Source organism: Gymnogyps californianus, chromosome 2 (assembly GCF_018139145.2).
Source record: "Gymnogyps californianus isolate 813 chromosome 2, ASM1813914v2, whole genome shotgun sequence".
Classification (NCBI taxonomy): Eukaryota; Metazoa; Chordata; class Aves; order Accipitriformes; family Cathartidae; genus Gymnogyps; species Gymnogyps californianus.
In genome coordinates this window covers 145,605,895-145,618,779 of record NC_059472.1, presented here as the reverse complement: position 1 = coordinate 145,618,779, position 12,885 = coordinate 145,605,895, and the positions used below count along the sequence as shown (strand labels likewise).

The following is a 12,885-nucleotide window of genomic DNA, read 5'->3' as shown; positions in this document are numbered from 1 at the left end:
ACTTCCAGACCATGTCTGAATGTAAAACTATACTCAAAACAATTGTAGTTTGGCATCATCTTTCTGAACTCAAAGCTTTGGGAACTCTGTACAAGCCAAAGGGATTGCTCAAATACATTCTCTCTAAATTATTCCACCTGAAGGGCGTTTTTTTCAAGACTGACCATTACAAATTTCAGTTTCTAAAAACATAAATACATAAAACAGGAGAGGAGGAGGAGGAGAGGTTTTCTTAAACAGTAACAGTGTATTTTAAGCCTGCACAAACTATGTTCTCTGAAATTTATTCAGCATACATCTACTTTTACTGTATTTCTCTGCAAAGTTAAATGTCTATAGTCACCTCCAAAAAAGCCCATCCATCCATCCATCCAGCATGTTCTGACTGGATACTCTCCAGATTTATTTTATAATCATAAAAAATATATTTTTTTTAGTTCTTTTTTTCAGTTCCATTGCTTTACACAATTTACTGAAGATACTTGTTGACATACCTTGTTGTTAAAGAAAAACCAACTTTCTGGACATCCTCCAGGAGGCAATGGAGAAGCAAACGTTGAATTAATAGAACTGTTATGTTTTTCACATACAAATTTATTGGAGGAACCACAGTTTACATCATTCCACAAGCCTAAAAATCATTAGATTGAATAAGCAAGTCAAGATGTTGTAGTATGTGTAACAATAATTTATCACTTCTTATTTTGAGTTAGAAAGAGGCTAATCTCTACTGTCCAGACCATAAAAGTGAGTAAAAGAGCCATGCATTACATTTATGCACTCAACTATTTTTTTACAAACAGAATATGTTTATGGACTTTAGCTGCTCAGCACTGTTAGTTACTGGGCTACCATCTAGCAATTGAAAAAAGAATAAAGGACTGGGAAGAAAGGGCCAGTGATGCAGAAGAAATGCTCTGGTCATCAATTAACTTCATTCTACTTTCTCCACCCTCCCCACCCCTATCCTTCAAAGAGTCTGAGTAGGAGAATTACAGGAGAAAAAGGATGAGAAAAAAATGAACTTTTGTTTTTTAGCAGAACACAATGTTCTCTATTTTATATTTCAGGCTGCAGTTTGATTTGAAGACGAAGTAACCATGGCAGCTATGAATGAGCCAGTTGAAGCTCTAATAGTAGCACAGCCGTAGCCCCTCGTGCTTAATTTGAACTGCCTGACTTCTACTCCTCATGCAGAGCTCTCCACTGTGTGCGTACCTGTTTGTGATTTGTTCAAGCTATGGCATCATCACATTGCAGGCAGCAGGGGAAATATATCAGCAAGCAAATTTGAAAAGAAAATGGATCAGAAATGGATGGGATAGGAAATACCAGATCAATCTAAGGGCACAATATAGTGTTCAAACACACTTCATGAAATATGTGCCATCTCCTGGGGGCCGACATCTCAAGTTAAGATAATGTTATCTAGGGATTCAGTTTGCAGATTAAAATACCTCATTTCAGTTGTCAAGATATACACTAGATTTCTAAGCTACTACTATAGTCAATAGAGAGCTAGGGCAGGTTTCATTTGACTAAACAGCGGTGCTTAGCACCATTTGAGAGGCTATGCAAGGTACCTGCAGAGAGCTGACAGACATGGCACTGTTTATGTGGGAAACTTACAGTCAGATGGGCTAACTCTAGGACATAGCAGGTGGCTACAGTCACCTACATGTAGGCAACTGAATACTGTGCTAGAGTAAACTGAATTGCTCTTCAGGCAGCACTGGCTATGCAGGTGAGATCTCCATTTGACCATAATGAGACTTCAGAGGTCTAGCTCACATTAGCTACATTTTGTTGTCAACTCAAGCTTAATGCTTCCCTTATGGTCCAATTCAGTTGCCCACATGTAAACTTCTAGCATCATCTGAGACAAGCTCAGGAATGCTGAGCCATCTATGCAGAGCTGGTAGATATGGCAGGGACTGGTGGGATAGCTGCCCCTTTCTGGATCAACAGCTAAAGAAGGAGGGATGCATCTCAATCAAACCAGATGCCTATGTTTAGAAAAGTGAATCTTATTCTTGGTGTCTTCATATAAAGGCAGAATTTCAGGCGGGATTGCTGAGTGAATTCTTTATAAAACATAAACTGAGAGATTGATTTCCTTATACATATATTACTGAATTCCCATTAGCCTCAGCTAAGTTACAGAAATACAGCCAAGAGGAAAAATTAGCTCTAGGATTTGCAAGACATTTACATTTAAGAGTACTTACAAGCATGTAAGACAGTCTTAGGTCATTAGATGTATTTGTCTCTCTCCTCTCCTCATTGGCTTGTACCTTCAACCCCCCTATTTCCTGTAGCTGTTATAAATGTTTTCTTAAGTTCATAGGAGCGAAGATAGACCCCACTCAACTTTTTACTTAGAGAAGTAGGGAAAAGCCCTGTAAAATGGTGCAATATCAATCTTATAAACCCAGACAGAGACATCTGCATTAAATTACACATGGTGATGAAATCTCCCCGTTCTAAGGACACAGAGACTTCCATGACTGGTGGTTACACCAGTTACTGCATCTTGTTGGCTTGTCACTGGAAAGGAATTGCAGAAAACAGCCATAAAAGATTGTGTGACAGCTGACAGCAGAAGTTCGACAGCACCAGTTATAATCCAAGCAGAGTCAAGTAAAATCTAACAGTGTAGCCTTGTTACTTACCTTGCTCTGACAACATTACCACACAATTTTCCTCATTATTTGCAAAGTTGGGTTCATTAGGAGCCCAGGCCACATAGGTTACTGGAGTGCCATCTATCCAGCTTAAAGAAAAGATATACAAAGAGTTATTAATTAATACACTTCAATAGTGAGATGACAATCCTAATTAACATTTCACAATTAAGAAGGTCCATGAGCATTAATAGGAACTGGCTAAAACTGGAAGGACTGTTACAGATTTTCCTCCCCTTACCTGATTATTCTAATTTGAAGAAATTTATGTAAATTATGACTGGTTGCAAAATAGAAAAAGAAACCACCAAGCATATTTTCCATTGATTGGCAGGAGTGATCAGACATCATTTAATAACAGAAACTATTTTCAGTTAGCCATAACATGTAATACAGAGAAGAATATTAAAAGTTTTATTTCTCTTAACTTATTTCATTGTATCACCTAGTTAACGTTGTGCTTCTCGGTCTGAGCATTCCTGATGTTTTCATAGATGCAAACAAGGACAAAAATACTTTTCTGTGGATTTTACTCTGAAGAGAACTATCTCCATAGGTTATTTCTATTGTCTTGTGTCTGGAAACTAATGGACATTCTGTCAGCTTTAAAACCACCCTTTCTAAAGTATCAAAATTGACATTTTTTCTTTATGCTTACGTGCTTTTTACTTTAATACATTGCTATTGAAGGAAGAAGAGGTTGGAACTGCATTTTAGTCAATATTTCAGAATTTAGGTCACTCAGCCTGAAGTGGGAAACAAGTTCAGCTCCCTCATCTATCTCTTGCTGCTGCTGATACACTTGATCTAAATAAAGGAGATGCTCACCGGACCCAAGCAATGTCCTATCTCCCTAATTTGTGTCCTAAATCAGGAGGTTAGAATCATGCACTGACTCAGTCATTACCAACTTTTCTCTCCCTGCTCCTTTTCTGCCCTTTCCAAGGTTAGTGATTTACAGACACTCAACAGTGGCATTAAAATAGAAAGGTTAAAGTCAAATCTCTTCTAAACTTGTTTCAGGTCAAGATTAGAAGCATAGTCTTTCACATCCCAGATGTGTCCTAACTAGCAGATGGGAAGGTAGGCAGTGTCAGTATCATGCTCTTCAGTATCTTTTACTTTAGTTTTGAGTTTATTTGTGTGTTGGTCTTTTCGCTATACTTGTTAATTTTACTGTACTGTAAATTTCTGCTGACTTTTCTCCTGGAATGAGAGTTTGCAGAGGCTACCTTAAAAACCTCTGTCAGAATGAGCTTTTGTACTCATTGTCCACATCTTCTTAATTCTGGAGGACCTCTCTGAAGCTATGATATATAGATAAAAAACATAAGAAAGCTAGGCTCTATGGTATGGAGCATATTTTAAGTGTGTGTGTTTATAGGTATAAAATCCAGCATAGTAAAGTATCACTCCAATTTATGGGGCAAATCTTTGAAAGAAACTTGAGAAAGTGTGTATGGACAGTACAGCTGCCAAGCCCTTCTTTGGGTAAGTGTTTACTCAAGAAAAAAATGTTATTTTCCTATTTCTTTTTGGGGAAAACTATTGGACTTTAGAATATTCTAAGACTATTCCATTCTGCTTTAGTACTCATTATATGGAACTGCCTTCAGTCCTTGAAAACAACACATTTAGTACCTCCATCTACATAAAATTCTGTATTTGTTTCTACATGTTAAAAGCTGCAGTGATCATCTGAACTTACCTAAACTTTTTATCAAGACTCACTTTTAGACCAATGAAGTATCCTCTTGACTGACTCCAGGATTCCTCCTAAAACAGACAGATACTATTTTAATTAAAAAAAAAAATCTTCGAAGTGAAACAAGCAGAAATGGATGTGCCCTTGATTAGGTTCACAGAGCAGTCACTGAAGTCGACAGCAGTAAAGCATGTGCTTACAGTTAAGCACAGCAATGTGTTTACACACTCAGGCACAGAAGCCAGGTTTTTACCTGGATCATCAGAGTTGAGTCCTGCAGCACTGAAGGCCCTTAGGATGGGGTAGGAGAGAAGCAGATCTTGAGTCAGAAACTGGTACACATCTTTCGTTCTCCCTCCAGGACTGCAGCATCATCTAATACCAACCTCCAGTCTCTCTCTCACACCAGCTACTTCCCAAGCCAGCACAGCTGGCACCTTCCCACATCACTCTTCCCACTGGTCTGCCTCACCACCTCAGCACAGCTGGCACAGAGCAGGAGAGACCAAATCCCATGGGACCAAAGGGTGCGTTTGGGGGGAATTTCATAGATCTCAGGCGGATTTCGTTAGTGAAAATGATGATGGCTCTACTTCTGAGGCAATTCAAGTTTTGCAAGCAGATTGTCAAAAGCATTTCTACTTTAGGCTGTCTGTTTACAATGATTCTTACATTTTCTTTTAGCGCTCTCTGTAGGAACCTTCTCTCACTATTACTATTAACAACAGCCAGGTCTGCAGAATTCATCCTGCAAAACTCTTGGGCTTTTTCCATGGAGACATATTCTTTGCTGATGTAGTATAGCTTATCTTCATATATGACCCATCCATCCGCAGTGGTTTTATATGCTGGAAGATAAATAAGGTAGCCTTAAATTCTGTATCTGTAGAACACAAAAGCTCGATAACGTTTTGATAAAAAATAATAAACAAGATGAATAAATGTATGCAAAAACCTACCATACGTGTTGGTTGGTTCAGATTTTAATGGCACTCCTGCAAAACAAGAGAATAGAAGGCATGACACATCTCTGTAGCGTGTTTTATGATGTAGCTTGTGACTGACTGCAACAAGCGGAGTGAGGAACAGAGCAGGATTCTGCACTGCTTTGGCATTGACTAGAAAGCAGGCTTAACCACACATTTCAGCTACACATTATGCAATATGCATGGTCATCTACTTATAATTTTGTATCATAAGCTGTGCTTCATCTCAACAAAGTCATAGCTTTGGCTGGATCACATTCCTGCGCAGAGCAATGTAAGGGAAAATTGCTCTTCCAGTCTGTAAGTCACAGTAGATTTATCTGAAACACTTTAAACTTTGGTTTTACAGCCCCTTTACTGATCCATCAGTAGACATTCCATAATCCTCCAGAGGGGTCTTCTTATCAAGAGGGAGAAAATTTCTGCTAGATTTACTTTAGCTCTATCAAAAAATTCTCTCAGTCCCAAATATTTGTAAGCAAAAGGAAATATGACTATATATACTGACTGTGAGTTATTTCTGCTTCTGATAGAAAAAAAAAAATGCCACTGCTTTGAACCATTGCTTTTCCAAAAGCAGTTGAATCCTGAATAATGTTAAAGGAGAACTTGGAGCACTACTAAATCTTTGGTGTAGAAACATATTGTATTTGGTTTATTAGCTTTACCCATGTTAGTGTAAAAACCAGTATTGTAAGGAATTCACAACTCCTTACTTCCTACATTACAAAAATACAAGCAAAAACTTCTTAATATTAAAAAGGCAATCTATGAAACCCTCGCAAGCACATGGATTATTTATACATCCTAATTTACATGAAGAAATAAATTTATTTATTCTTATCATCTGTCATTGAAAAATCCTGGCCTATATTATGTTACCCAATGCTCTTGACTTCCATTTGGAAAAAGTAGTTCTTCAAAATTTTATGTCTTTCTCCAGCAACTTATATTAGAAAGCAACTACTTATAAAGTTATTTAAGCTTCTTGCTTAAAGAGAAGAATAAATCTACCTTTTTGTATTTGACAAACCCAGTCAAGCTGTACTTCACAGACCGAAAGAAACCATCGTTTAGAATGAGTCCCACCGTTGAGTACGCCACAGAATTTGCGTCCTCCTAAATTTCTTGGACTATCATCCCAGTTTGTGTACCTAACCTATAGAAGAAATCATCTTTGTTACTCTTTTCATCTACTTCAGTAGTTGTACTCTCCATTGGCAAACAGAAGCAAACTGGTTTTGTCTGAAAGATTCTGTCTCTCGCTAAAAAGAGGTGCAAATATACGGAAAGCAATAGGTATAAGAATTTTTAGTGCGGCAATGATGTCAATGATCAGGAGATCAGGCTGTCTTGCCATGGAGGGTTTTTCCTCTTGTTTGCGCCTCAAGCCCTAAACACAGCCAGAATAGAAACAGGCAAATGGACTGTTTCTAATGAACTTCACCTAGCTATGAACTTCACCTCCATTCCACTCATGCTAATCATGTGCAGACAAGGCAGTTTTCACTTCATCAGCTGTGACTTGGTTCAAAATTACATTGTCCAACAGCCGTCTGGTGGCAGTGACCATATCACGCATCAATTCAGCATTCGCATCTTCCCTTCCCTGTGGTTAATGAGGAAGGGAGTGTGGCTTTTGGGAGGGAAGTCATGTCCTATAAACCTAGTGGAGTTACCTCTGAAGAAACTGACATCCATATGGGAAAGGAGAACCATTTGATATAAGCTACTTGGGATTTTCATAAAGGTCTTAGTAAGATTGCTTCCCAAAACTTTTATGGAAACTAATGTGCTATAGGATAAGAGGAAGGGTCCTTGCTTGGGTTAAAAAATAGGGAATAGAGAGTAGGAGTAAAGGGAGGGCAATAAGCAGTGGAATCCTGCAGGAACATTTCACACATCTGTGGATATTTATATGGGCTTGAGAGATGACTGGATAAATTCATGTAAATAAATAAGATAAGATTACAGATCTTAGCTGTGGTTCTGAAAGACCCTGAGCCATCACTTACTGGGGGATGCAGGAGTATACTGGGAAATATGCTTGCTGTTTGATTAGCTCTTAAGATGTTCTGGCCACAGCCAGAGAAAGGATACAAGATCTAGTATGATGAATTTTTATGTTCTGACGTTATGTGTTCATATTATATTCTTAGAAAAGAAAATAAGTTGGAGTGCTGTGCAGAAAGCTACAGATCCTGATGAGATACAGATGATTTCCATGTATTCAAATGTGTTTCTGTGATTTTACTCGTTATAATAAAGGTTAACAGCCACGTAAATGTTTGCAGGATTGGTGTTTTCTTTGATGAGGATAACAGTAAGAATCCGAGAAGTACATGTACAAACCCCAAAACATCTTAAGCAAACAAATCTGATGAAAAAATAAAATACTCACTGGAGAGCCATCACTCCAGGCAAATCCTTCATCTGGATTCAAGGAAAATATACCAAGCCAAACTCTTTGAAAGCTACAGCGAGTGGCACTAACAGAAATTACAAGGCAGAACAGTGTGTAAACATCAACACAAAAAACATCCAGAAACACATCATTAAACTTTCTAGAGCACATTATAAAGTGCAGTGAAGTTGTAATAATTACCCTATTACCTTTGGTGAAGGGCGTACAGATGCATATGTTCTTCATAGAAATATCTAATATTTCTATGGCTTAATGGCAATGGCCTATTTATCAGACTTATTAGTAGTATTGATTCTGTATTTCCTCTATGTTCTGTTTTCTTAGGAACGGCCTTCACAGATTCAGAAAATGGTCTCAGCATTGCCTACTTCAAGGTAAGTCAAAAGTAAATATATTGGTCATGTTTTCTACCCTACTAAAAATACCACCTTCCACAATTTCATGTATTTCTAAATTATATCTAGTAATCATGATACTGTTTTTTTTTATTTCCTGGATATAAACAACTCTTTTTTTAATGAAACAGCTAAAAACATTCACGAGTAGATAAAATTTCAAAGTATCACAGTTTTTTTGGCTTTTGAGGAATCCATATGTTTCAGAAATCATCTAAGAGCATTCATAATAGTTCATATGAAACATCCTTTAAATCTGGTAAGATAAACATACAGCAGATAGATACTCACTACATTGCTCTTGTTAGTAACGGTATCTCCTCTTTACTGTTAATGGTGACCAGATCCCCTCCTATATGTCTACAAAAATCTCGAGCTTCAAGCCATGATTTCTTTTTAATATTTGATCTGTAAAAACACTGTGGAGAAATTAGTTTAAAATATATATATAATATGTTATAATAAAATAAACAAACATAGTCTTGCTTACCCATAAATGAGGTTTCATACAAGCCAAGTAAAAGTCCATAAGAGAAATAGCATTAATTACTCTGTTCATAAAGTTTTTGCACTAGAGTTGTCTAGCTAGTTAGCATAGTGGTGACAAACAAAGGGAAGGAATTGCTAGAAGGGAATACAATTCCCTTTCACTTGTTTTACCTGGAGGAGGGTCCAGGCCACCTTCCAGATGAAGGGAAAGGAGAGTGGTTGTGGTGGAGAGGCAAGGTGGCCTGGGAGGAGTCTGAAGATACAGCCAAAAGAATGACCTCATGGTGGTTTACAACTCTCACTTTACATTTGCAATATGATGTCTAACATTTTGGTAGTTTAATAGAGAATAAGCACAAGTTTGACCAAAGCTAAAAATGATGATTTGGGGATAAAGGAGCCCAAGTAAATAGCATTCCAGCTGAGTTTGAAAGAAATGAAAAAAATAACATAATAAAAAGAGAAGGACTCATTAATTCAGTAAAGTGATAAGACATATTAACATCTCACACTTACTTAGCACATTTCTATTCTGCATGATCCCAAATCAACGTTTGCACATTACTCTCATTTCTTGTTCAAAGTCCTTTTGTATGCCTGCTCAGACATAACTGAGTGTGTTTCAGATATGAGTTTTCTGTAGCTTTGCATCAGAAACTCTCTAATAAATGTCCTTCATAAACACTTGTTTAATTAACCTTTCATGTGACTTCTTATGCTTTATTTTGGGGGATAATGTGCTTATCTTAGCAAGGTCCAGCCTTATGCATTGTGCTGCTTGTGGATACACTTCACTGTTTCTCTACTTTGTTCCCTGAACTCTCACACACCTCAGATAAATATGGGATCTTTGCACAACCTAGTGACCACAACTGATATAAAGAGCCATACTAAAAGCCAAGCTTTGCTGCTTCTGCTGTTTAATACAGCACTTTGACATTGTTCTCTCAATAATTTTGCAAATATTAAGTTGTTTCTTGTTTGTTCTTTTTTTCTCTTTTCTTTATGTCTTTCTAGGGACTTGATATTTATGTTCCTCTTCTTCCCTTTTCTGCTCCAATTCATTCAACCCCTGGGGCATAAACTTCCTCTTTTCTTTCCTGTGTCCTTCTCCCTCCCCTTGTGTCCAGTCCCTTCAATCTCATCTTTCTTCCTTAGATTCTCCCCTCTTACGGAGCATTCCCTCAGATGTTTGGGTTTTTTTCCCTTGCTATATTCCAATCTCAGATATTGCAAAATGAAGATGTCACTTCCTTTTCTTTCTCCCCCCTGCAAACAGAGGAGTTCAAAGCCTTTCTTCTTTTAACTATTTAGGCACTTACTTTAAAACAGGAACTACTATGGTCATTTGATACCCAACCTTCAGGGCATGTGGGGACTGGAGCAGTAGTTGGAATAGGTGGAGCTGTTGCACTCTTTGCCCACTGCTTACAGATATATTTTTGCTTTGTCTCACAGTCAAGAACATCCCATAATCCAGCTGCAGTCCCAGTTCTCATGGCTACACATCCTGGATTACTTCCTTTATGAGAACAAAAAACACGTTGGATATTTTATACAGGCTAAATTGTTTAATTCTTACTTAAAATCTTTGAGCAGCGGCCATTCGCTTCTTGCCATACAATAACACTTGAATAGCAGAGTTATATTTTAGGTGTTTTTCACACAGGCAGAGAGTAGTATTTTCTGCTTGAGGAGGTCATGATCAGTTCAAGATCCTGCTTTTTTTTATTTTGAATGTCCTGCATAATTAATTCTATGGGTGGAAAGGAAGGTTGGGGTTTTTTTTACAGTGAAAACTTATGTTTTCAAGTGAGGACCTCATTCCTACTTACATTAAGCTTATTTTATATCAGGTAGCATAACCTCAGTCACTAGTGATTTTCATATAGATGGAAAAAAAACCCTCAGTGTATACAGAGGGCAGGCACACAAACCTCAACAGTGGTTTTGATGTGATGAAGCTTATCCCGTGACGTTTGCTGTAATTTTAGTATATTCTCTCTGAGGGAACCAGAGATGCATACATCACACAAGATGCAGTCAAGTGCACACAATGGGCTTATACAATGGCTTATTTGTGTTCTTTATTAATTTCCTAAGTATTCTTCATATTTTATTTGCTTTTTGATTACTGTTGAGCACAGACCTGATGTTTCAATGGACCTGTCTACCATGGTGCCAAGAACTGACTCCTGAAATGAAATCGTCACCTGTAAGTCCATCATTTTATGTCAATTGAAGACATATGTTTGTTCCTATGAGCATCACTTTACCTGCATCAAAGTTCACCTGCCATTTTACTGATCATGCTCAGTCACTTGTTCTCCTGAGATCATCCTGTGTTTTCTCACAGGCATATCTTCACTTTCAGAAATAATTTTGTATCATCAGCAAATCTTGTCACCTCACTATTTCACCTTTTCCAGATTGTCTGTAAATATGTTGAACAGCATGGGCTTTGGCACAGATCATTATAGGATTCTGTTGGTGAACACTTCCCCAGTAAAATGTCGCCTCCATAAAAAAAAGCCCACCTTCCATTCCCTGCCTTTTGATCAAAAATTTTATTCATGTAAGAGCTTTCCTGTGTCAGGTCAGATTAGCTGAAAGGCTTTTGGTAATTGAGATAGACCACACTAACTAGATTTCTCTTATTCATATGCTTTTGGCTCCTGTGGGGAGCTCCAGGAGATCTGTAAGCATGACCTCCCTTTACGCAAGCAATTTTATATATCTTTCCCACTATATCATCTTTATTCTATTCTTTATTACAGATTCAGCTAATTTACCAATGACTCATTGGTCTGTATTTCCCCACATCTCCCTGGAACCATTTTAAATGTTGGCACCAACTTTGCCTTTTTTAACCCCTTAGCTGTCAAGGCAGTTTTAGCAGGTAGTTACACATTAAAGTGAACAGTTCAATTAATGTAACCTTTACAGCTCTTGGATGCTTTTGCAGCTGTGCTTAGTCCTGACTTGCTATTCTTCAGGTCATCTATTTGTTCCATAATCTATTCTCCTGGTATTTCAGCTTGAAATAGACTCTCTGATCATACCCTCACAAAGCAACTTTCCAGCACAGAAAGCCCGTTTTCTTCCTCAGTGAACACAGATGCAAGGAAACTAATTTTTCTTCACTGTTCCAGACTGATCTCTGAGTGCTCCCTTTATAATCTGATCATCTGCTGGCACCATAGACTCCCTGGCAAGCTTTCTTCTTGTGGCATTTACAGAAGTTTTATTACTCTGTGTCTTTTGCAATTTTTTATTATTTTTATTTTATTTTACATTTTATAACCTCACTTAATGTTTTTGAGAAAGTTTTCAGACAAATGACCGCTAGGAGGGATGTAGTATATCTTGGGGAGAGCAGATTCCCTCATGGCATTTTGAAAATTTGTTTTGTGTACTCTGCACAGCATGATCCCATGAATGCAGTTTTCTTAGCATCACAAGTAAAAAAAATAATGGTATGATCATTTTTGATACTGTGATTTTGTAATTCTAACTTAAAATCCTTATTACAGTTGCTCTGTTTCAGACTCTTCTCCCAGGCTAACTTTTCCACTAGATGGATGAGTGTGGAATAGTCTCAGGAACTGCCTGTAACTCCTGTTTACCTCTTTGTGAAGGTGACCCAAAAGGTTAATCTTATGGGTAAATATATCAAATGTCCTAATATAAAATTGCAATTCAGATTGTTCCCTTTGAAATTAAGAGATGGGGTTTGCGAACTGCCAGTTCTTGTAAAATATACCGAAAGCTTAAAGCATAAAATTCAGAGGATGTTGCCAATGCTAACCCAAATAGGGACCACGACCTCAGAGAGCACCTACCATCCACCATCACGGCACCTACCAGGCATTGCTACATCCCAGTGTGTGAAGGAGACGGCTTCACCGTTGGCCCACCTGAAAGTGCCTTGGTCCTCCACATCAGACAGACCAAGCCAGAAATATTTCTCAGGCCTCAGCCCGACAAGGCTAGTCAGATAGGCTTGTTCATACCTGTAAAAGGGATCATAAAGACACAAGCGAAAACAAAGTCATTTATCCAAATCCTGTTTGTCTAATCTGATGATGAATCCTTTTCTCCTTTTCCTTGCTTCAGACTGGGGGAGGGGCCCTTATGATAGGATTCTGACTCTCTATAAATCAACAAACAAAAGCGAGACTTTTGTTGTTCACCTAGAGAC

At 37.9% G+C, this 12,885-nt stretch overlaps 1 protein-coding gene across 1 annotated transcript in view; it reads right to left on the bottom strand.

The window, feature by feature from the left end:
• The window catches only part of LOC127029898 (macrophage mannose receptor 1-like), a 35,089-nt gene that overhangs the window by 10,998 nt on the left and 11,206 nt on the right, over nucleotides 1-12,885 (bottom strand). The window contains exons 11-20 of the mRNA XM_050915711.1: nucleotides 12,549-12,697; nucleotides 10,007-10,206; nucleotides 8,487-8,614; nucleotides 7,777-7,864; nucleotides 6,390-6,534; nucleotides 5,349-5,384; nucleotides 5,062-5,237; nucleotides 4,393-4,460; nucleotides 2,673-2,773; nucleotides 495-631 (exon numbers count right to left, since the gene is read on the bottom strand). Coding sequence (XP_050771668.1) covers nucleotides 495-631; nucleotides 2,673-2,773; nucleotides 4,393-4,460; nucleotides 5,062-5,237; nucleotides 5,349-5,384; nucleotides 6,390-6,534; nucleotides 7,777-7,864; nucleotides 8,487-8,614; nucleotides 10,007-10,206; nucleotides 12,549-12,697 — 1,228 coding nt within the window. The remainder of the gene's footprint in view (nucleotides 1-494; nucleotides 632-2,672; nucleotides 2,774-4,392; nucleotides 4,461-5,061; nucleotides 5,238-5,348; nucleotides 5,385-6,389; nucleotides 6,535-7,776; nucleotides 7,865-8,486; nucleotides 8,615-10,006; nucleotides 10,207-12,548; nucleotides 12,698-12,885) is intronic.